Source organism: Heliangelus exortis, chromosome 3 (assembly GCF_036169615.1).
Source record: "Heliangelus exortis chromosome 3, bHelExo1.hap1, whole genome shotgun sequence".
NCBI lineage: Eukaryota > Metazoa > Chordata > Aves > Apodiformes > Trochilidae > Heliangelus > Heliangelus exortis.
The window spans coordinates 89323528-89346192 of NC_092424.1; the positions used below are offsets into that span (position 1 = coordinate 89323528).

Consider the following 22665-nt stretch of genomic DNA (forward strand, 5'->3'; position numbering starts at 1 on the left):
CTACTAGATCTATTGGCGTTGTTTTTCTGTTTCACATATTGAAAGATCTATTTGTGGGATTTGCAGAGGAAGATGAGGAAGGTGTGCTGCAGTTCCCATGATAAGATATGCTCAGGGCAAACATGTCTGTAAACTGGCCTAGGGCTGATCCATCAATGATCAGCCTCACTTCTTCCTTAAGTTACTTATATTGTATCTTACAGTGACCTGAAAAGATCTTTCTGTTAATATGAGTCTCATAGAATCTAAAGAATTTTTACAGCAGTTAGACACAAATGTTGGGATCCATCTAAGCTAAGGTAATATCTGAAAATTTGTCTCCTAGATCTGTTTTAACTAACTAAAGCTAACTTTGCAGTCAATGAGATTAATCCCCTTCCAGACATGCTATAAGGAATGTAGCACTAACTAGCTTAAAGTTAGGTAGCTGGATTTGTTATCTCCAGTTTCTGTTGAAATGAATCCCAGAATGTTAAAACACAACCTAATTCCACAAAAGCTATTTTCTAAATTATCTTATCTCCATGTTGACAGTGAAGTCTTCAGGTATCGTTAGTACACATAAAGTTTTTGTACAATCTTTGGGTAAGGACTCATGAGTGGAACCAGGTCAGCTAATACTGGAAAGCAAGTAAATATTACAAAATTACAGGTTATACTTTAAATACTATCCCCTTCTCCAGTACTCTTGTAAGACCAAACGTAACAAAAGTATTCATTTCACAAATATTTTCCTGGTGTTTGCCACCTGAAAATTAATACAGAGATCAAAAAAGGCAATTGGAAAACATGAAAGCACTGCCCTTTTTTTAGTAGTTGAGTGGCTTATATATTAAATTGCTACAAATTTTCATTCTATTCTTTATTTGAAGAACATGCTTCTTGTACCTTGTATTGCCAGTAGATTGTAAAGTCTTTGAGGGAAGGAAAAGTTTTCTCAGTAATTCTAGAACAGTGTAGCATCTTCAGTATTTCACTGTCCAAGGGAAAATTAGACTCTAATCTGGCAGTTTAGGGCATTCACTTGAAAGAGGAGATCTGTGTTGTAATCCATCTTTTAATGATAGTTTTTTATTAGATTTTAAGCATTTGCACATGTGAGAGTTGAAATTGCATTGTCATCTTCTCAGGAAAGTGGCCTAATCCTGAGGCTGCACTCCCACACACATGCTCTCTTTTTTACTAGTAAATATATAATTGCTCCAAGCAGTGAAAAAGTTTCTACAGAAGGGATTCTAAGGAAGCATTACCATGGAAGGAATAAAGAGACTCCAGTTCTGGAGCCCATGACAAGAAAGACATGGATGTGCTTGAGCATGTCCAGAGAAGGGCCATAAAGATGATCAGAGGGCTGGAGCACCTCTCCTGTGAAAACAGACTGAGAGAGTTGGTGTTGTTCAGTCTGGAGAGGAAAAGGCTCTGAGGAGACCTTATTGTAGCCTTCCAATATCTGAAGGGGGCCTACAAGAAAGCTGGCAATGGATTTTTTAGGATGCCAGGTAGTGATTGGACTAGGGGGAACGGAGGGAACTGGAGCGACTAGGGGGAACTGGAGGAGGGTAGATTTAGATTAGATATTAGGAAAAAGCTCTTCACCATGAGAGTGATGAAATACTGGAAGAAGTTGCCCAGAGAGGTGGTGTAAGCCCCAATCCTGGAAGTTTTTAAAGCCAGGCTGGACAGGGCTCTGAGCAACCTGATCTGGTGGGAGGTGTCCCTGCTATTGCAGGGGGGTTGGAACTGGATGATCTTAAAAGTCCCTGTCCAACCCTGAAAATTCTATGATTCTATGATAAACTTGGTAAGCGTTTGCAAGTGTTTGGATGACATTCCTAGATATCAATACATATAGAGAAGAGAAGGTGGGCTCCAAATTCCATACTGTGGAGGACAGATAGCTGTAAATAACATGACAGTGACGAAGGATGTCAGCTTGGTCCCCTTGGCCACCACCACTGACACTCCATGGGAAACAGATGTGGCTCAAGGAAAGAGTTTTTAAGACTTTGGAGAAGATTCCCTGGCACATGGGAGCTGGCTGCCCCAAACCATTAGGATAAAAAGGATTGCAGTCTGCTCTCACTCAGACTGCTTATCCTTGTGGATACCATTCTCAGCTGCTTTATCCTTCATGTATTGCATAGGAAGCCCATGAAACTCATGACTGGCTCCTGACCTTAAGCAGCAACAGGATTTGTAAAATTCCAGGCAGTTCTCTGAAACTGTGACAGTACCAGAAAAATACTTGAAGCCAAGGGATTGCTTTCTGTAACTGTCTTGAACTGACTACTAATTAGTGTTTTGTTTGATAGCCCTTTTATAGCTGGATGCAGCTAGATGAAAACAAACCAAAAAGGAAGCTCAGTTTTACTTATCATTAATTTTTACTTAGTTTTGTAGACAATGGTGAGATACAGCACTAATCTTCTTAATTTGTCATATATTGTAAATTGATTTAGTAAGATTATTCATTTCAGAAGTCTTATTTATTAATGCTCACAAGTCTAATCAAATTAATACATATTATAATGTGATGGATCACGTGATATTACTAAAACTAATCCTGTGGATTTCTCCTTTATTAGAGTATTAAATATCACTAAAGTTTACTAAAGAGGGTGAGATAAGATTTCTGGTGCCCTGGGGCCATTTTCCATTTGGTTGCAAAGCAGGGCTCTGAGATGACTTGTTTAGATTTTGAGAATCAAGCCAGTCCTGCCACATTTATGAGAAAAAATAATTACTGCAGTTTACAAAAGAAAGCAGAAACACAGAACTTTTCTCACTCCTGCTTTAATACCTACTCTCACAAACCAGAACTAGTTTACAGCACATGTGAGTGCTTCACAGCTCCCGGGTCCAGTCATCTGTCCCTGCTGCAGAATATGTCTCTATCAGGTCCAAACCAAGCTATGCACCTACTGAATGATGGTTTCCAGGCTGAGAAAACCAAGGTGTATAGGCCATATGGAATGTGGGTACAAAACCTCTTGAAGTGCCAAAACCCAGGAAAGTTTTATATTTTAGAAAGCAAATTTTGATTGTTTTAAAGATGCATCCTTTTAGCCAAGAGAAGGGTTGTTTTTTTTTTCACAGAAACCCCAGCATTTTTGTTTCTCTCCTAGTCCTCACAGACTTAAAGTCTGTTTTGTTCTTAGCAGAAATTTAAGAGCACCTCTCTTTTCAGCAACTTAAAGAATTGATGTTTTGACAGTATCCCTTGCAGACGGTTTAGCTACTGTCTTGGTTTAGAGTTCAGGCATTTAGAAGTGTCTCATGACCTACAGATTAAATTTTAAAAAATTGCTTTTACCTATAAGCTAATGTCCTTAATCATATTTTAGTGACTGAGATATGTTTTTGTCCTAGACTTCAATTCACCCCTGCTAACATTATATTCTTCAGAAAAAAATTGCTTTTGCCTTGATGCCGATCTTAGGAGATGTAAATGCAAGCTCTCTGACAGGATCTAACAATAACACTTCCAAGTGAAGGAGTTCCACACCGCAGGGTAGACTCATATCATCTTGAATGTGTGATCAACCATGACTCCAGAATTTCAATGAGGAAATAGTCTGTCAGAGAGCTGTGCAAGGGGCTAGCCCTGGCTATGTGGGATGAAAATCTTCAGTTCAAAGAACCTGTGCTTATGCAGAAATGGGACATTCTTCTCAACTGTACTGCAGCACAGTCAGCTGTCAGATGCTGTGGTACTAGGTTGCCAGTGCAATTCTTCATGTGTTTTCTATGCAGATACTTACTTTAGGAGCATTCTTGGAACTACAGCTTGCTTTCAGAAATCAGGGGCTCTCAAATCATGTTGAGGTCACATATGTGACAGGACATATGTACTTAGCTTTTCCCTCTTAAATAAAAGCATGTCTGCCAAGAGATAGGGTTAGCTCTTACTGTTACCACAAACACTGACAGCTAGAAAGGTATTTGTATACTCATGCAATAAACAGCACACAAGTAATTTGGCTTTGCAGCACCCAGTGGAAGGACAGAGAAAAATGCATTTAGAAGGATAGATCCAGGTCTCTACTAGGCTTCAAAGCCATTGAATATCTATCAGTGATGGGTTTAGTCATACAAGGAACATGAGGAACTCTGTGCACACTTGTGTTTCCCTATTACATACAATGGTCCTGGGCAACCCATTGGAAGAAATGATAAAGGAATACAAGGTCTGGCTTAATCAAGAAAGCAACACATGTTTTTTTTTTTAAACTGTTTTGTGCACAGACTAGAACTAAATCCCTGTAGGACACCTGTGAAGAAGGTACTGCTTTAGTTTCCGAGGAGTGTAATTTTTATGGCCCATGCCACTGATTTTTTTTTTTGGTCATATTTTTAACTATCAACCTGTGTTTATGTTTTGACTCATAAGGTATCAGATAATTCCTTTAATTTTTAATTGAACTGGCTCATCTGATACTGCAATAAATTATTCTGGCATAAATACAGTTACTGAATTCCTTTTTAGCTGAGCATCAACTCCATATAGTAGTTCACTAAACTAACAGTATCTAAGGATATCAAAAGAATAGCATAGTCAGATCAGATGCTTCTTAAATGAAAAAACAATTTCTTCTTAAACGTAAAGCAAAACAGACCTGTAAAGAAAAGAACTTTCAAACATCGAAAGGAAGGTCCACAAAAGCAGGATGACATCTATTGTTTTCTAAGTTGTTATTTATTTTTCCTTAGTATGTATATGGAAATTTGGGGTAAGCTCTATTTTCTACTTCTTTCCTCCTTGGAAATGCTTATTCCTTCTCTCTGAACTGAATTTCCAGTTCCTGAGCAGACTTTGGTGGGTACAAGCACAGAGTAGAACACTGGAACACTGGTACATGTGAAAGGTTCATACTGAGCTGTAGTAAACTAGCGACATGAGTTCCAGCTCTTCTATTCTCTACCAAATCTGGATCTTTCTAATCCTCTTCCTTCATTTATATGCAATTAATTTGTTTTATCAATCTTATAGGGGCTTTCTACAAACCCCTCTGACAACAGCACGTCAAATCTAACATCTACCAAGTCGTGTATGTGAACCACCAACTTGCCCACCATCTAGTTTTATCAACCTGAATTCCTGCAATACTGAAAAGACCTGCTAGGAGAGTGGAAAAAACTACAAAGAGCTTAGATGAATGGGTGAGATTAGTGTTGGGTAATTGATAGTTACAATTTTTACTTATCCTTTCTCTTTATGTCAAACCAGAATAAATTTATTGTGAAAGGTCAGAAGGCAACCGGAGAAAATCAATTTACAGGATCAGGGAACTTAATAAGGTTAAGAGGACTTGAAAAAAATCCCCCTTTTTTTGGAAATTGCCTCAGAAAAGCAACAACAATTTGATGACTGTAGCACAGAAGTGTCCCTTGAGTATGAAGGAAGAGTTGGTCTGGTTTTGCCGTAAGTATAATTTGTGAAATAAATTAAAAACTTAAAAACTAAGCTATTGAAAGACTCTTCCATAAGTAGCTTTTTTTTTTTTTTTTTTTTTTTTTTTTTTCCAGCCATCTGATTCGTGCATCCAAAGCCATGTGCCTTGGGGAAGTGAGCAGCAAAGGTAAGCAAGCTGATGCAGCAATCCCATAGCTGGCACCTCGTCTTTCTTGAAGTTGCCTTATTTGTAACCTTATAAAATACCCCTTGTAGTAAATGCGATGTATTTAAGACAGCACAATTCTCTCTGCTCAAACCAGGAAATTTATAAACAAGAAAAACATTGCCAGCAGATAAAATTTACAGGTTTTCTTCCAATATTCCTATTTTATGGGGATATCTGAAGTTTTTCTGTAAAATGGGTAGCTTTTTCTAGATATCTGTGAACTAAGGTATGTGATACTAAGCTTTGCATGGCAACATCCACATCTGCATCCAGAAGAACCACAAAAATCTCAGTATAGAAGAAAGTGGGTCAATTATCTTTTCCATCAGATGGTTTAGTTATTTGGGAACAGTCTAGGATCAACCCAGAAGGATTCATTTCTCTATGTCTTACAGAGAACAACTGCCTAGCTTGGTAACACATCTACCATCTCATAAAGAGTAACTGCCAGTACATTATCTAGTACAGCTTGAAGCTTACACTTGTGTACCTACCTAAGTACTAAGTTCATCAAGAAACCTCCTTCCTCTCCCTTTCTGACCCCTCTCTTCCTATTTATTTTTTTTCTTTTATTAAATGTAAAAACTGCTGTTTATGGTAGAAAAAGACATAAGCAGAAACCAACTGAAAAAGCAGTTGTACATTTATATTGCCATTATTCATATAACATCAGCAGTCTCTCTCTCTCAGCTATGCTCTTTGTAAATTTATCTTAATATAGATTTATGCAAGATGATAAAAAGCAGTTCAGTTCAGCAGAAGACAGGCAGCCAAGTAGAGGCTAAATGTAAGAAGTCCATTTATTTCATTTACATTTGAAAAAAGAAAGCAAACTAGGGATATATAATTGTGCAAAGAGGCTGAAGAGAGATGGAATTATTTTTAAGTCACTAGCCAAGATGATATACAGTTATTCTCCCAGTCTTGTAATATTTAGTTGAATGGTATATGATAGAAAAGGGAGGAGGATATATGGAATAGAAACTTGATCTGAATTACCTGGAAAACAAATAGCTTAAATCAAATCGCCAGCCTGAGGCATCAACATTTTCTTTTGAGACAGGCTTAAATTCCCCAAAGGAAGTGAATAATAATAATAATAATAATAATAATAATAATAATAATAATAATAATAATAATAGCATGACAGCAGTCCCACCAGACTGAAGTACATCTGCTGCAGTGTCCTTTTGCCTGATTCAAAGTCCATTGCCAATGACTACGTATATAAGGAAGAAAAAAAGACCAAAACAAAACCCCCCCAAAAAACCTTGAACATGCCAAAAAAGCCCAAACCAACCAACCAACCAACCCATTAACAAAAAAAAAAAAAAAAATCCAAACAAAAACCCCACCACTCCACAACAAAAAGAACAAACAGAAAAAAAACACCTACACACATGACAATTTGTTCATTCTTTTATTTTCAGTGGACATAATCAGAAAAATTTTGGAAACATTAAAGAATTCAATTAATATTTTAAATGTTTTAGTCATTTTTTGCTTGCACAGGTCTTTTATGATGTGGGTAGTCTGTTCTGGAAAAATTATTCCAAAGGTCTTCAATAGATATCCATTCTGGATTTACAATATGAATATTTTGTGGTTTTGTCACAGGCAAGTTATGTTTAAAACAATATATGTGAAGGTGAAAAAGCAGATTGCAAATACAGAACAAAGAAAAGTAGTTTTGTTTTGCATAATTGATTAAAATTATTTTTAAATAAATCTTTTCAAATCCATCAGTCTTTGCATTTTTATATTCCCCCCAAAATGAACATGGTTATGTTTTAGGTACCATAGCTGACATTTACATAGTTCGGAAGTATAATTCCATTGTAGATTTCTCACAAGTTTTATCTTAACAGCTGTTAATTTCTCATTTGTATGCAGCACACTAAATTTATAGAAATCCATAGCAATTACTAAAAATGTTCTGTAAATCTGTAAGTTTGAATTGCCCTTGAGAAGCCAGAGTTTAAAATAATAAATCAAAATCCTATACAATGAAGATCATAAGGCAATAGCATTGTTCAGTCATTGCAGAAAATTAGTATGATATTGACTGAACTGGGACGGTGCTTAAACATAGGTAACAGTGGTATAATCTGTCCTTAACTTTCATCCCCTCAACAAAAAAGTTATATAATCACAGAGTTCATAGAGCTTTGGAATTACTTATTTTGAAAATTAAATAATAGCAAGATGAGACTTCAGTTAATGCTCTATTCAGGAAAAGAATGACTCATCATCCATTTGCTCCATGGGTGAACTGAGCTTTGCAATAGTTAAGACCAATACAGCACAGTTCCTGAAATAAAGCAAATCTATTTGCTCTGGCACAAATAACCTCCATCGTTATAAGCAGATTTAATAATGTTTGCTGAGCTTCTAACATTTTCATTCTTATTACTTTATAACTGGGACTGGTCAGACACTGAAAACACTTTTTCACAAACTTGCTAAATGTTTTCTTGCTTTTAAAATTTCCTCTCTTTTGGGTTTCCTGACCTTCTCCATTCATTGTGCCCATTTCCAGGAGACCTGTTACAAGAAGGACTAAGTTCTGATGTTGTGCTCTAAATACTGACAACTTCCCCCCAAAGAAACTGCTGGGACCATTAAATATCTTTGCTCATTTTAGGGACCAAAGACAAGAGAATAACTTGCTAAAAGTTTTGAAATTACTGATGATCTGAAGGTTTCAAATTTTAAGTTTCTTATTGATTTTTTTTTTTTTTTTAATCTTATAGGTGAGAAAGCTCGGTGTGGACTAAGGATATTTCATGAGCTAAAGTGCTCTTAACCTAAAAAAACCTGAGAATGTAAAAGCATTTTCATAAAGGACTCATTGTCTAAGAAAAATTGACTCACAAAATGTATATAGTTATTTTATTCTTCTGAACTAAAAATGTCTATCTCTGTCGTTAGCCTTTAGAAAAAAATGCATTTGGGTATGCTCAGATTTGCTCAAATAAATTGTCAAATAATTAATAACTTGCTGAAGTACACTTCCCTTCTGGATTATGTGGCAAAGGGTTAGCCTCTAAGGGGGGAAGGCACAGCCAGACCCACTCATAGCCAAAGACTAATATGTCCTCCCTGTGTTGTTACATGGAAACAAGCTTTGCACTGACAGCATCTGTGTTCAGGTGACCCATTTTCAGTGAAGGCCACATGGTCAAAGACTGGTGGCTACAGGCCAGGGTTCCTGTAGATCAGGTGAAGCCTGGATATAGACAGTATGCCAAGAAGAAGTTAAAGAAACTGAAGGAGAAGGGAACATTCACTCTTTCTTGCATATGTACTTTGTTCCTTATATTGTCTATCAAAATTCAACTTTAAGGGAAGGGAATGGTTAACATAAACTGTAGGACAATCTCTTTTTTTGTTTTGTTTTCTGTCCTGATCTGTAGTCAGTTCAGGAACCAGATAACCCTTAACTGTAGCTAAAGCAAATGAAACAGAGATGAAACTGGAAAGTAAATGGAATATCTGAAATTGAAAACTCTTGACAAATTTGATCTTTGGTGTTTGAGGTCCTAGGTGTACTCTCACACACATAGATAATTGTACAAATTTAAACTATTATAGTGACTATAATGTGATGTGTCAGAAGGGTAATTCATTGTCACTGTGCTCACACTGGTCATTCATTCTACAGCACGTTCTCAAAAAATTTCATAGTTTTTAAGTAAGCATTTGGAAAGTTTGGAGATTTTCCTGTAACTATTTTCTTCCACTGACTTTTTACTTCAGTGCTACTTGATAATACACATGTATTTAGCTAGCACTGGAAAAAATACATGATTGTTACCTGTCCTATGTTCAAATAAGCTATAATCTGATATGCTCTGATCAATTTAAATATCAGACTTTGTAATAAAATATAGTACAGATAAACTTTAATTTGGCTTGACACTTCAAACTAAAAAGTTGTAAAATGTGTCTTTGGTTTTTAGTAGCTATGAAAAAAATTGATGTCCAACTAGCAATGAAGTCATGCTTGATATCATTAAAGGTCTATATTTCCTGTCTGACGGATTTTAATGCTTTTTTTTTTTTTAATGAGGTATAAGGTAAAATTCAGAAAAGCATAGCAATGACTTTGCAGCCTGAGTATCACTGAAAGTCAATTTAACTTTATAACTTCTGAAAAATTAACTTACAGGAAACTTATCTCTGTCTACTTTGCTGTAAAAAGATGTGCAAGGAAACTTGTTCTCTACCCCTTCAACCACGAAAGTCAGTTTGATGAATGTAGCACTTCCCACTGTTTAATAAACTTAAAAGTATTTAAATCAAAGCTTCATATTATCTAAGTAGGTTAAGCACAATTAAGCAGACTAAAGTAACACTGTTCTCCTAACACCCCAGATGGAAAGCCCCCAAAACTAATTTTCCATATACATGACCATTTGGTAAGTTTTGAAAGCTACCAGGCCAGGATTGCTTCCAAGTGAGGATGGCTTAGGTTGGTCTTGAAAGTGCTTTAGCCAAATACAACTATCACCCATCTCTCTTTTTGAACTGAGAGGCTCCAGCAGTCAGACCTATTCTGATGAGCAGAACTGTGGAAGGATGATCTGAAGATGTAGCTTATCTCTCAGGCCTGACAATCCTGAGCTGTATTGCTAACAGTAAGCCATTTATTGTGACACTATTAACTGGGAAAGAATAACTATTCACGCAACAATTTGAATCAGGGCAATTTATTAATAGGATATTGTAGTTCTATGTTTTCTTTGTGGTTTTGTTCTGTCCTGGTTGTCAGCTAGTTGCTTTTGTTGTTGTTTCATTTTTTTTTTTTTTTTTTGCTTCTCTTTGGTTTTTTTTTTGTTTTCTTTTTTGTGTTTTGTTTTTTTTTTTTTTATTCCCATGCCAAATTTGTAGTAAAGTTGTTTGCCAATTAAACCTCTCAGTTCTGTCATCAGTCCTCTCTGCTTCTTAACTGTTTAACAAGTTTGCTGAGATCACATTGTTTTCCTGATTCTACTTTCTGAGCAGGGAAATTAGTCCTCAGGTATGTTGTTTCTCCCCTGGAAATAGTATAGAATAATAATAGCACCTCAGTCTCTGACATTCTCTACATATTCTTGTAAACATGTGTAGTGCCTCAATTACCTGCACACTAAGTGGAAATTGCATAAAGGTCACCAACATATATCTTAGGATTTTGAAAATATCACAGACCAAATTTTTATGCCATGGCTGTAAAATGTCTTGAAAGCCTTGTGGATGACCTGACAGAGTTTCTGTCTTGATGTTTACCTTTCTTACCTTTTCTCATTCCTTCAGCGTCTGGCACAAAAAAGAAAAAAAAAATATTTCCAAGGACCACAACAAAAAAAATATCTTGAGATTAACAGTAGCAGGCAGCAACCATTTGTTTTATTAGAATAGTAAGTTAGTAGTCTTTGTGCTACATACAAAGAAAGAATCTCATATAGGCACTGAGCACCAGTGGTAGACTGCTCTTGAGGTCTCATGAATGAAGTTTTAATGGCTTAAGATGAGTTACACATCTTTTGTTTACTCTCAAAATCAAAACATGTTATTAAATTGTCTGTTGGGGGAGAATCCTGAATAAATATAACCTGTAGTAAATGTATACTTAAAAGTAAATTCTAATTAAATTAAATTTTATTTACTACTGTGGTAGACACTTTAATTGCATAATAGCTCTAATTGTGAAATGTGGGGCCGTGGGAGTACAGAGAGCTGCTCCCGGGAGTGCAGCGCGGGATTCCTCGGCAGAGATCGCCCCTTCCTCCCAGGACCTCTAGCAGCCCCCCGCGCTCTCTCCAGCTGAGCGCAGCAGCCAGGGGCAGATTATTTTCAGCGCGCTGTTTAAGCCGCCTTGCGCGGCTGCTGGTGCTCTCAGCGCATCCTCAGGGGAGACGCCGCTGGGCAGCTCCAGGTCCGGCACGCCGCCGGTGCAGCACCCCGTTAGCAGATGACCTCCCCGCCCCCTGCGGGGAGCTGGCGGGTCGAGGAGCGGGGCGGAGCTCGGGGAAGGCACCCGGCGCTCGGCCGGGCCGGCGGGGCGGGAGGGAAGCGGGAGGCGGAGGAGAAGCGGCTCGCAGGGCCCCGCCCGAGACTTCAGCACCGCGGACAGCGCCCGGCTGCGAGAGGGCACGCGGCAGGCAGACGGACGCGGAGTCACACGGGCAAACAAAGCGACACCGACACGGCCACGCACACTCGGCCACACAAAGCGACACCGACACGGCCACGCACACTCGGCCACAGTGCAGCCGACATACAGCCAGGCACCGGCAGAGACGGGAGGGGACTACGCACTCCCGAAAACACGGGGAGAGAGGGAGGGAGGGAGGGAGGGAGCCCAAGACAGAGCCACGGGCGTGCAGGCGCCTTGACGGCCTGGGGGACACGGGGCGCACAGGCAGGCACCCGGGCACGCACCCACGCCCACAGGCAGCACAACACCCAGGGACGCGGCGCACTGCGCACACCCCTCTCCCCCCCTACACACACACTTTCACGTACACCCACCCCGTCACGCGTGGCACGCTCCCACAGACACCCCCCAGCGAGAGGCACACACGCGCGCACCCGGTTCCGCGGACAAACCCACCGGGGACGCGCGGGCCGGCGCGCCGCACATGCTCCCTCTCCCAGGGGCGCAGCGCAGCGGAGCAGCCGCAGGGGCTGACTGACGGCCCCGCGCACCGCCCCACGCAGACCGCCCCGCGCGCGCGGCCACGCACAGACACGCGCGCACGCAGACACACGGACACGGGCGGGCAGACAGACGGACGGACGGGAGGACGGACGGACGGGAGGACGGACGGACAGACGCACGCTCACTCCTTCTCGGGCTCCCGCCGCCCGGGGCCGCCCGCCTAGCGACAACCAATAGCGCGGCGACTCTCCCGGGCGGGGCCCCGCCTACCTGGGCTCATCCACCAATAGAAGCGGCGGAGGGCGGGGCGAGCCTGGCCCCGCCTCCCCGGTTAAGGCTCCCGGTGGGAGCGGGTCGCTCGCTGGCGGGAGGCGGGAGTGGGGGGGTGGGCGAGGGGCCCCTGGGCGGGGGTGGGTGGCGAGTGGCACGGCAAGGAAGGAAGCGGGAGCCGCCGCCGACCGCGCCGGCCCGCGCACGCCCCCGCCCCCGCGCGGCGCTAGGGGAAAGCGGAGGCGGTGCCGGGGCCGCCGAGGGCAGCGTCCCGCCCCGCCCCGGCGCACCTGCGAGCGGCGGGGCGCCCAGGAGGGGGGCGGGCGAGAGAAGGAGAGAAGGCGAGAAGGAGGCGACCCGGAGGCGCGGAGCCTGCCCGCGCAGCCCTTCCCGGCGTGCCCAGGCGCCGCGGCCCCGAGGCGATGGAGCAGGAGAAATACCTGCCCGAGCTGATGGCAGAGAAGGACAGCCTGGATCCCTCCTTTGTTCACGCCATGCGCCTCCTGGCCGACGGTAAGCCTCCGATATCACCCCCCGCGGCCCACCGTGAGGCTCCTTGGCCCCGCCGTTCCTTCTAACCCGGGGCGCAACGCGAGTCTCCGGGCGGGAGTCCGGCGACCGCGCTCCCACGCAGCCTCGGCGTCCGATCCGCTGAGTGGGGACTCGGCCACGCGTGGGCTCGGCGAGGTTTTTGGGCACACCAGCCCCACGAACTGCCGCGGGGCCGGGCAGCGGCAGTTCGTGGAGCTGGTGTGCCCATAAAGCTTCCCCCGGAGCCCGTCTGAGGGGAACCTGGCTGCGGCCGCCGGCTGCCTCCCTTCGGCTTCCCCTTCCGTGGATGTTGGTTGCAGAAGCATCGCCTCTGGTGTGGGTGTTTAGGCTGTGCGGGAAAGGGCTTCCATGGTTCCCGTTTTTATTTACACAAAAGACAGATGCTAGTTGCTTATTAAACTCGTTATATCCTTTTTTTTTTTTTTTTTTTTTTAATTATTTTTTTTCTTCTCATGCTGAAGTAATGAGGTTTATATGGTAATAGTGTTATGCCGTTAGCTTGGCACTTTTTTAGTTGACTACGCAGTGCCAGGCGTGGGCTGGATGTGGCTTATGAATTTCATGGCACTGTATCATCCCGGTCGTGGTGATTTTCCCGTGTTCTTTTTCATGGTGATCCAGAGTATGCTGCTTGTAGCATCTTGTTACTCGTTATAACTCTGCTGTCCTTGCTTTAGTGGCACTAGTTCGACTGGCAATTCTTTACAAAGTTTATAATTTTGTAAGTCTTTTTTAACAACTGCTTAGTATAGATACTGAGTGCAGCCCTGGTGGTACAGTGTTTCAACTTTTGCAGAAGTGTAATACAGTCAGTTCTCTTTATGCTTCTGTTTCTTCTGAGGTCTATAATAAGAATTTTTTTTAAAAAAGTGTTAGATTTGGAAAATAATGCCTAAAGAACACTGTATAAATCAAGACAACCTGTCATTCTCTTCAAATGAGAATAAACATACGGTTAGGCCCTCAAGAGAGTCACAAATTCAAATTACCTCACATTCAGACGTGGTGATTGATTTCCAAAGTTCTGTTATATCTTAAAGAAAATCAGAGCTAGTTAAAACTTAAAATGCCAGCACTAAGTGTCTTTCTCAGTGTCAGCACTATTTCTGTTGTCTTATCTTAAATGTTTTATTGATTATGAATGAAGATACTGAGTCCAGGTTTTGTTAGAGTGCTCCCGTTTGATAGTTTACGAATTCGGTTTAAATGTCAGCACATTTAGTACATTCCTGTCATAGCTACCTTTCTGCTGATGAGGCAACCATGGTACTTTTTGCAGTTGTTTTCCTAATAAAAGATAAACAAAGTCGTTATTTCTTGGAGGGATGTATTTTTTGCAGCGTGCAGTTCTATTTTTTCCCAGAGGGGGGAGGCATCTACTGAGAGTGCGTGTGTATACATGAGAAAGAGAAAACGTATGAAGGACATAATTGAAAGCGTGCAAAGTAAAGTTAAAAAAAAAAAAAAAAAAAAAAAAAAAAAAGGGGGGGGGAAAAAAAAACGTGTTTCTGAGCATTGTGTCTATGCAACCACAGCATCTTGGGTAACTGAGAGACTGATAAATATTAGTTTGATCACTCTTTTTTTTGTTGTTTTTTTTTGGTTTTTTTGTTCAACAAGGACTACTTTTTTTTTAGAGGATTTTTGAAAGATGAAGGTGCGTTTTCTGTGGCAGCTGTAGGGAATGCTAATGTCAGATTCACACCAGATACCTGGCATTAGGCTTCAAAACACCATCTGTCAGGCTTTCTAGAGATTTGTCTTAGAATCTAGCATATGATGACTATTAAAGCATTTTTGACAAGGTAAGAGTATAACTACTGAATAAAACGCGAATTAATGCACTGGTTGCTGCTGGGTGTAAGTAGGAAGGGGCTGTGTAGAACCGGCAGAATTTAGAGCTGTGTGGTGAGAACATGGGACTGTCGTTCAAGGATCTCTGTGATACTGTATTTCTAGGACGTGTTCACAATGTGTCCAGACTCTGGATTTCTGTTTTTTAAAATACATCCTACGGTCAGCTCTGTAAGTAAGAGTATCAGCCAGGTGCTATTTTTATGATATACTAAGCTTTTTTGATTGCCAGTAGATTTTGTGTGAAAAGAGTAAGTGTAGATTTGGAGGTTTTTGCTTCAGAGTAAAAAGCCTCCAGCATTTGCTCTAACTTGAAAGTGTTGTGATTTTTCATGTCAGTTGCAAGAATCTGAGGTTGCAAAGAGTCATGCTGCTGTGTGCAACTGCAGAAGGGTATGCAAGTGATAAGCATTCCAGAAATACAGTTTCACTTTTATAACTTGTTTTGGAAAATCACATTTTACATAAGTGCGTGTGGCTTTGGAATATCTTGCGTAGTACATTATTAAAACCAGTTATGTATTTTGTAATATAAACATAAAGGAAAAAGACCTATTGAAAAGACCTGATCAAAGTAGGAGTATTACTCCCCATGGAAATATCAGCATTACTTGGGTAATGAGGTAGCTAATTTCTCTCTATGTAATGACAGTGCAGTTCACCCCTGATTTTCAGCTGGCAGTGAGAATCAGGCCTTTTACTTAAATCTTATGTTAAGACTCTGGATTATTCCATGTGGCATAGCATGAGTTTGTTAAACCTCCAGTCTTGTCAATTAGCTTCATATAGCTCAGCATCATAATGCTTCTTGTAGGACAGGGCATAATTATTCAAAAGGTGTATAATTACTCAGCCTTACATTCAATGGGCATTAGTACAGTCTTCCATACAAGCCTGCGGTGATTGCTGTAGCTAGTCTGAAAACTGTTGATGTAATAAAAATTCATTTTGTCTGGTGTTCAAGGTTTCATGTAATACATTGGCTTATATGGGTTTTGGATGTTTTTTGACTCATGGAGATTCGTTTTTCAGATAGAAAGGCAGATTTTGTTCATACCTGTGTTATTCTGTTGAAAACCCGAGGCAGTAATAAGATAGCTATATGAAAATTGCTTGTTGTGGCAATCATATCCTGAGACCAAGATGTGAGACTGCTGGTCAAGCCCATGACCTGTTGAAATCAGGCCTCTGATACTTTTTCTTTCTATCAAAGTTTTCATTGAAAACTACTTGTGAAAACGTATTTGCAAATTTATTAGTTTACTCTTTTTAAACAAGCCTTTGGATTAAAATAAGATTAATGTAAAATGTTAATGTAAAGTTGTATATTAATATTAATTTGTGAGCAGTCACTTTTCTGCTTATAATTTTTTTTTTTTTTTCTGATGTTTACATGAAGTGAGAAGAAATCTGTGTTCACAAAACAGTTTGTATTAATCATCATTTACTTTGCTGTCCCAGGAAGTGCAGTGTAAATAACAGGAAGACTGACTCAGGAAGCACAGATTTAGAGCATGTCTTTCAGATACCTTGGCTTCATTAGAAACTAGACTTATATATCTATCATTTGGATCTTTTTCAATAAAAGAAGGAGTAATAATGCAAACTCTTGATGAATATGAGGTACTTATGATTTCTTTAGAGCATCGATGTGCTAGGCATTATACTAACACTTGCTTCAAAGCTTACTAAAGTTAATGGGAATCTTTCTGTTGCCATTAGTGGGCTATCAGACAGTCCTTATACAAATATAATATATTGACTGATGCAGCCGATATATTTGTCATAATGAAAATCTATAGAATAAACTTTTTAAAACTGAGTTTTGCTTTCTTAAAAGATGTATAGGATTTTTGGATTATTTAATTGTGATGTGACAACATGGTATCTGTATTAATCTTAAGAAGTGCTATTGCCTTGCAGAACATAATGCAGATGAATCCCAGCTGATAACCTTTAAGTGCTTCTATCGAATCTAAGTTGTTAGTCATAAAAGCTGCATTTCCTTAAGAGGAGGATAAAAGATAGATATTGTTAAAAAGAAATAAATAGGATTTTCTCTTTTTCAGACATCTGAAGCAGTTTAGGATGATTCGATCTATGATCTCAGAAAACATTTACTTTGAAACACAGTAAATTCTCTTGCAAAGAGGGAGCAATAGAAATACAGGAAGTGAAGGTTAGAGTCTGTTACCTTTGTTTAACAAAATAGTGCTTCACTCTTTAAACTCTGCCATTTGAATGGGTAGAGCTGCTTAAGGAGTAATTCAGCTTGAACAGCAGAATTTAGTACTGACACTTTAAAGGAAGTTAAAAGGCATTTGCTGGGGCTTATCTGGATGGCCATAGCCTTATCAGCACAGTGTATTGTTTTTTGGCAACATGAATGTTTCTCTTGGAAGTAGAAGAGTGTTTTTCATTTGTCCTGGGAATTCTTCTAGTAAATCTCTTTCATACTTAGAGTCTTCTTGGTGTATTAATTCAGGGTACATGTACTGTCCATCTCTTCTTTTATGCCTCAAAGTAGATATTTTTAAACTCAAGAATTTTTAAAATTGGTAATATTTGCTGTCCATACCAAGGGAAGGTGGAATTACTGAATAGCCAAGTAGGAAGCCCCAGTGAACTATTAAGCTTCCCAAGAACGAAGCAAAATACCTGTGTAATGTTTAGAACAGAGTGGCCACTCCTAACCAGGAGGTGGCATGGTTGGGCTCCTCATGCCAAAACGGAGCTTCATATTTTAGCACCTTCTGGGAAGGGGATAGTCTGGCCCAACAGATGTATCATGTTTGTGCGTTGGGATGCTTGTTTTTCTCCTTAAAGCAGTCTTCAGACAGAATATATCCATGGACATGCTGGGCAATTTAATAGCCTATAAAATCTGATTTGATCAGTAGTGACCAGTGCATAAGACTCCTAAGAAAGACTGAACACCAAAGCCCACAAAAGAAATGCCTTTATAGTAAAATGGTTCCTCTGTGACATCTGAGGACACTGGTTTCCAGCTTGAAGTATCAGGTGTGTTGGGTCTTATTTTAGAACACAGAAATGTAGCTATTGCCTCCTATTTCCACTCCAAGTTTCATTAAAATGGGAATACCTCACTCCTTTCTGTGTCTTGCAGCTGTGCTTGTAGGCTAAACAATACTGCCTGGGTGAAAATATGTTTTCCTGACCTATAGTATCACTGCAGTTATCTGGCACTTTAGTTCAGAGCTAGAGCGCATTTTCAAAAACATGCAATTTTCACTGTTTTATTATAAATCTGTTTTCTCCAACAAACTGTTGAACTTGAAGGATAATTCAGTGTCCTCATGGCCAACCTCTTTAAAAACTTTTGAAAATAAATCAAAACAAAGGTTATTTTACTCAAGAACTTTAGGTATTAATAAAACATGATTTATAGAAAAAGAAAAATAGTTTGCAGGCTGATCTTGCCTATACAATGTGGAAAAAAATGTAAAGGTGTGTTTTCAGCTTTTGTTCACTTTGAATTTTTAAGTCCTTAGATGGGTATTGTAGCTCAGAGTTATGAATGTCAGCACGGTATCCAAACACCTGAGGAAGCAGAGAGCTTGTGAAACAAAGTGTGTCAAGTAGGGAACTTTAATGGTGCTACAGTGTAGTCTTTGGCTGTATAAGCACAGAACGCCTGTGCAGCCTTACCAGAGGGATGGGAACCCTTGACTCTTGGGTAAAATCTGAAGTGTGCAGCACTTGGAGTTTCCACTTGTTTCTTCCTTCTGCTGTAAACCTCACTGAATGACTTCTAAAACTTCACTAATGAGATGCAGACTAATGTCGAATTTCATTCTACTCTTTGAGGTCTCTGGAAGAGCTTTAAGAGTGTCCTGATTTGAGAGTACCATGGTGGAAACTTCCCGAACCCGCACTGCCCCGATCCCTCCCGATCCCTCCCGCCCCAAGGGGCCTGGGCCGGGCAGGGAGACAGGAGAGGGGAGATGGGTCAGGTGACACACACGGACCAATCACAGCGCTCCAGCCTGGTTGGGCAGTGGGAAGTGGCTCCTGGGAGAGCTGTGCCACGGTCTCCATGGCTGCTGTGCCATGCCACGGTCTCCATGGCTGCTGTGCCATGCCACGGTCTCCATGGCTGCTGTGCCATGCCACGGTCTCCATGGCTGCTGTGCCATGCCACGGTCTCCATGGCTGCTGTGCAATCCCATGGTCTCCATGGCCGCTGTGCCGTGCTGTGCCATGGTCTCCATGGCCGCTGTGCCGTGCTGTGCCATGGTCTCCATGGCCGCTGTGCTGTGCCATGGTCTCCATGGCTGCTGTGGTGTGCTGTACTATGATCTCCATGGCCGCAGTGCCGTGCTGTGCCATGGTCTCCATGGCCGCTGTGCCGTGCTGTGCCATGGTCTCCGTGGCTGCTGTGCCGTGCTGTGCCATGGTGTCCATGGCCACTGTGCTGTGCCATGGTCTCCATGGCCGCTGTGCCGTGCTGTGCCATGGTCTCCATGGCTGCTGTGCTGTGCTGTGCCATGGTGTCCATGGCCACTGTGCTGTGCCATGGTCTCCATGGCTGCTGTGGTGTGCTGTACTATGATCTCCATGGCCGCAGTGCCGTGCAGTCCCATGGTCTTCGTGCCCACTGTGCCGTGCCATGGTCTCCATGGCTGCTGTGCTGTGCTGCCCGCCCTGGGGTCTGGTTGTTTGCCTGGCATTCTGTTTCCTTGCTGGAGAACATTGTTCACCAGCACAGGTCACCTTCTCCTGTCTCTCTGAGTAGGACCAGCTTGGCTGCTCCCAGGCCTTTGGGAATTGTCACTGGGACCCTGGACTCAGGCACCTTTTTCTGCTGCTGAGTCCAGTGTGGGACTTTTCTGGCTGGGAAGTAATGACCCATTGAGAAGGTTGGATTTGATGATCCTAAAGGTCTTTTCCAACCAAACCGTTCTGTGATTCCATGGGTTCTGTATTTGCACATTCACTTTATCTTTGAATGCATACTATATTTGTATATATTTGTACTATTGCTATTTATTATTTCACCATTATTGCTATGCATTATTCCATTAAACCTGATCTATTTTTCCCCAGTCTTAGTCTCTCATCCTTATTCCCCTTTTATCTTCCCCAGGGAGGGCAGTGGGGGGAATAATAGAATCTATCATGGGGTTATTGGCTAAAACTGTGACAATAAGAAATCTGTATTATTCTTATTACTTTTAATACAAAATTATTCTTTTTTAATTTGCAGGCAAAAATAATCCTGGTTATTATGGTCCTCTGTAAATCCTGTCATATTTTAATTAGAATCCTGCTGGAAATGAGTACAGCTACTTCCTTATCCTAAAAAATGGTCTGGAACTAATAAAAACTGAGAAGAAAAATTATATAAGACTTTCAGCACATTAAAAACCTCTGACTTCCTAAAAAAAATCCTGAAGTAATTTATTCCAGTTTCTGATTTTGCAAGTTTTGCTGTTAAATTGGAATTTTAAAGTTTCAATACTTAAAAATTTATGAAGTGGAGCTCATAATAATGGTAATATGTTAATAATGAAGATCATGCACATTTGAATAAGACAAAATGTTTTTAGTCCTATATGGATGCATATGATATAATCAAAGATGGAGTTAAAACTACAAATGTGCTATTGCTGTTTGTTCTTGGGTTAGCATGTTCCAAAACACAAAAGGCACAGGGCAGGTCACTGTTGCCTTTGGATTTCTCTGCATCTGCCGAAGCGTACATCACATACTCTAACATCTATTTCTTGATGTAAAGGTTACAGAAAAAAAAATGTAAACCTCAGAAGCTCTTGATTTATAAAATACTAAATTCTGGGAACTGTTGAAGCTAATGGAAAAAGGAATACTGCATGCTAGTCTGTAAAAGATTTAGTAAAATCTACATTCCTCCATTAATCTCTCCTTTGGATCTGGAAGGAAAAAAAAATTCTACTTCTTTTATAGTTGAAGCAGTTTACATTTGCTAGCTGGTGAAAGCAGGTATGTCAGCAAAAAGGAAGGAAAGATCAAAGCCTTTGGCTTATTATCAACTTCCAAAGACCAGCACTGTGAGTTGGAGGAAAAATAGTTTTCCTAGGATGTGTGAGCACTGGAAAAAGAGAACAGATCTCCTCTGGGCATATTCCCCTAGTTTAATGCTCCCTAGGATCCAAATGTGTGTTTCAAAGCTCTCTTTCAAATGCTTGAAGTTAAAGAACTTGCCTTGAAATCAGGGATTCTGTGTGTGTTTTGAAAATGGCTTTCTGGTGAAAAATGTAATTACTGTCTTGCCTCTCACAGTGTAAATCTTTATGCTCTGTATTTCTTACAGTGTGGGGTCATATTGCTTATTTTTCTGAATGTTTCTAAGCAAATTTCTTTTCTGCATTTTGTCTCTTTTTAGGTGATAAGAACTTCTTGGTGTTGTCTAGGGGCTGTGCTATTTATCCTCTGGGATCAGAGTGTGAACTCCAGGTGGGGAAAGAGCAGGACTTGGGTTTTTCCTAAATACTTAGGACAGTGCTGATTTGCTTCAGCTATGAAGCCGACTCACTTTCCAGTCTGCAGTTTAAACTTATGTTTTTCCCCAATTCTGCTGAAAAAATCAGCACTAAACTCTTAAGGGACTTACTGGCTTTTCTTTTGACGTTTTAAGGGCAAATTAAGGAGTGATAAAAGGAAGGAAAATTTCAAGAGAACTCTTTCCATGCTTGTCTTCAGATAACTGTTCAACAGGAAAACTGAGAGTTAATTTTTTTAAATTATACTTACTGTCTTGGTATATCCATACACCTGTACAGCTGTCAATAGATTTAACTTTCCTACAGGTACATGTTTGCAATAATTTCACTAATATTTGTATGCCAACTAGAGGGCTTTACTTTAACCCATTTTAAAATTTGAAAGAACTTCCCTCTTATACTTGCAGATCAAGGTAAATGTATGAATTCTATATCCATTTATTGTTAAACTCAAGAGCCATTGGTGGGTAATATGCCATGCTCAGTTCTTACGTCATGTGGATTCTTTTTGCTGATCTACACACTTCCCTTTGACAGGGAGATTGTTCTGTCTATGTAAACACACTATTGCAGAATGTCCTGTAATTTATTCTTATTTGTTTGTTAGGCATTCTCCAGATGCTGCTGTTACTGGGGGTGGGAGGGGTTGATGGGCTTCGTTTCTTCTTTGCTTGCTGAGAATGGTTTATTGTAAACACCAACAGATGAGGTTGGGCAAAGTTCTGTAAGAAATTTTAGTGATCACTGGAAAGAAAAGGGATCCATAGGCCCAACAGGGAATGTGAGAAAACAGGTGCTCACAATGCTTATTTTATTATTCTTAATTTTCCAGAAGACTAAACTGCAAAGTAACCTGGATATGCAATAGTTTATATTGAGCTGTGCATGACAAAAAGTTGTTCGTACAGTACCAGCTTGTTAGAATACACAAACCATCTGTTTCATCATGAAAAACTCTTGCTTCCCTGAAGTGTATGAATAATTGGAAATGATATATTGGGTGCAAGGGAGAAGAGCAAGTTTTTTCCACTGCTACAGAGAATTTGAGATAGTGATTTATTTATTTTTTTTTAAATAAAGAACATTTATATTGTGAACCATCCAAGTGCTTCTTGTGGTGGAAATAGAAGAAGATGTCTTAATCAGAAAGCAGAAATGCATCACCTTTGGACACAAAGCATGAGCTTGACATGATTCTGCATCCATCCAAACACTAAGA

At 40.6% G+C, this 22665-nt stretch overlaps 1 protein-coding gene across 1 annotated transcript in view; it reads left to right on the forward strand.

Moving 5' to 3' along the window:
* Positions 1-12678: 12678 nt before the first annotated feature.
* Positions 12679-22665, forward strand: part of KHDRBS2 (KH RNA binding domain containing, signal transduction associated 2) — a 308580-nt gene continuing 298593 nt past the window's right edge. The window contains exon 1 of the mRNA XM_071741655.1: positions 12679-13050. Within this exon, the coding sequence (XP_071597756.1) occupies positions 12960-13050 (91 nt within the window). The 5' untranslated portion in view covers positions 12679-12959. The remainder of the gene's footprint in view (positions 13051-22665) is intronic.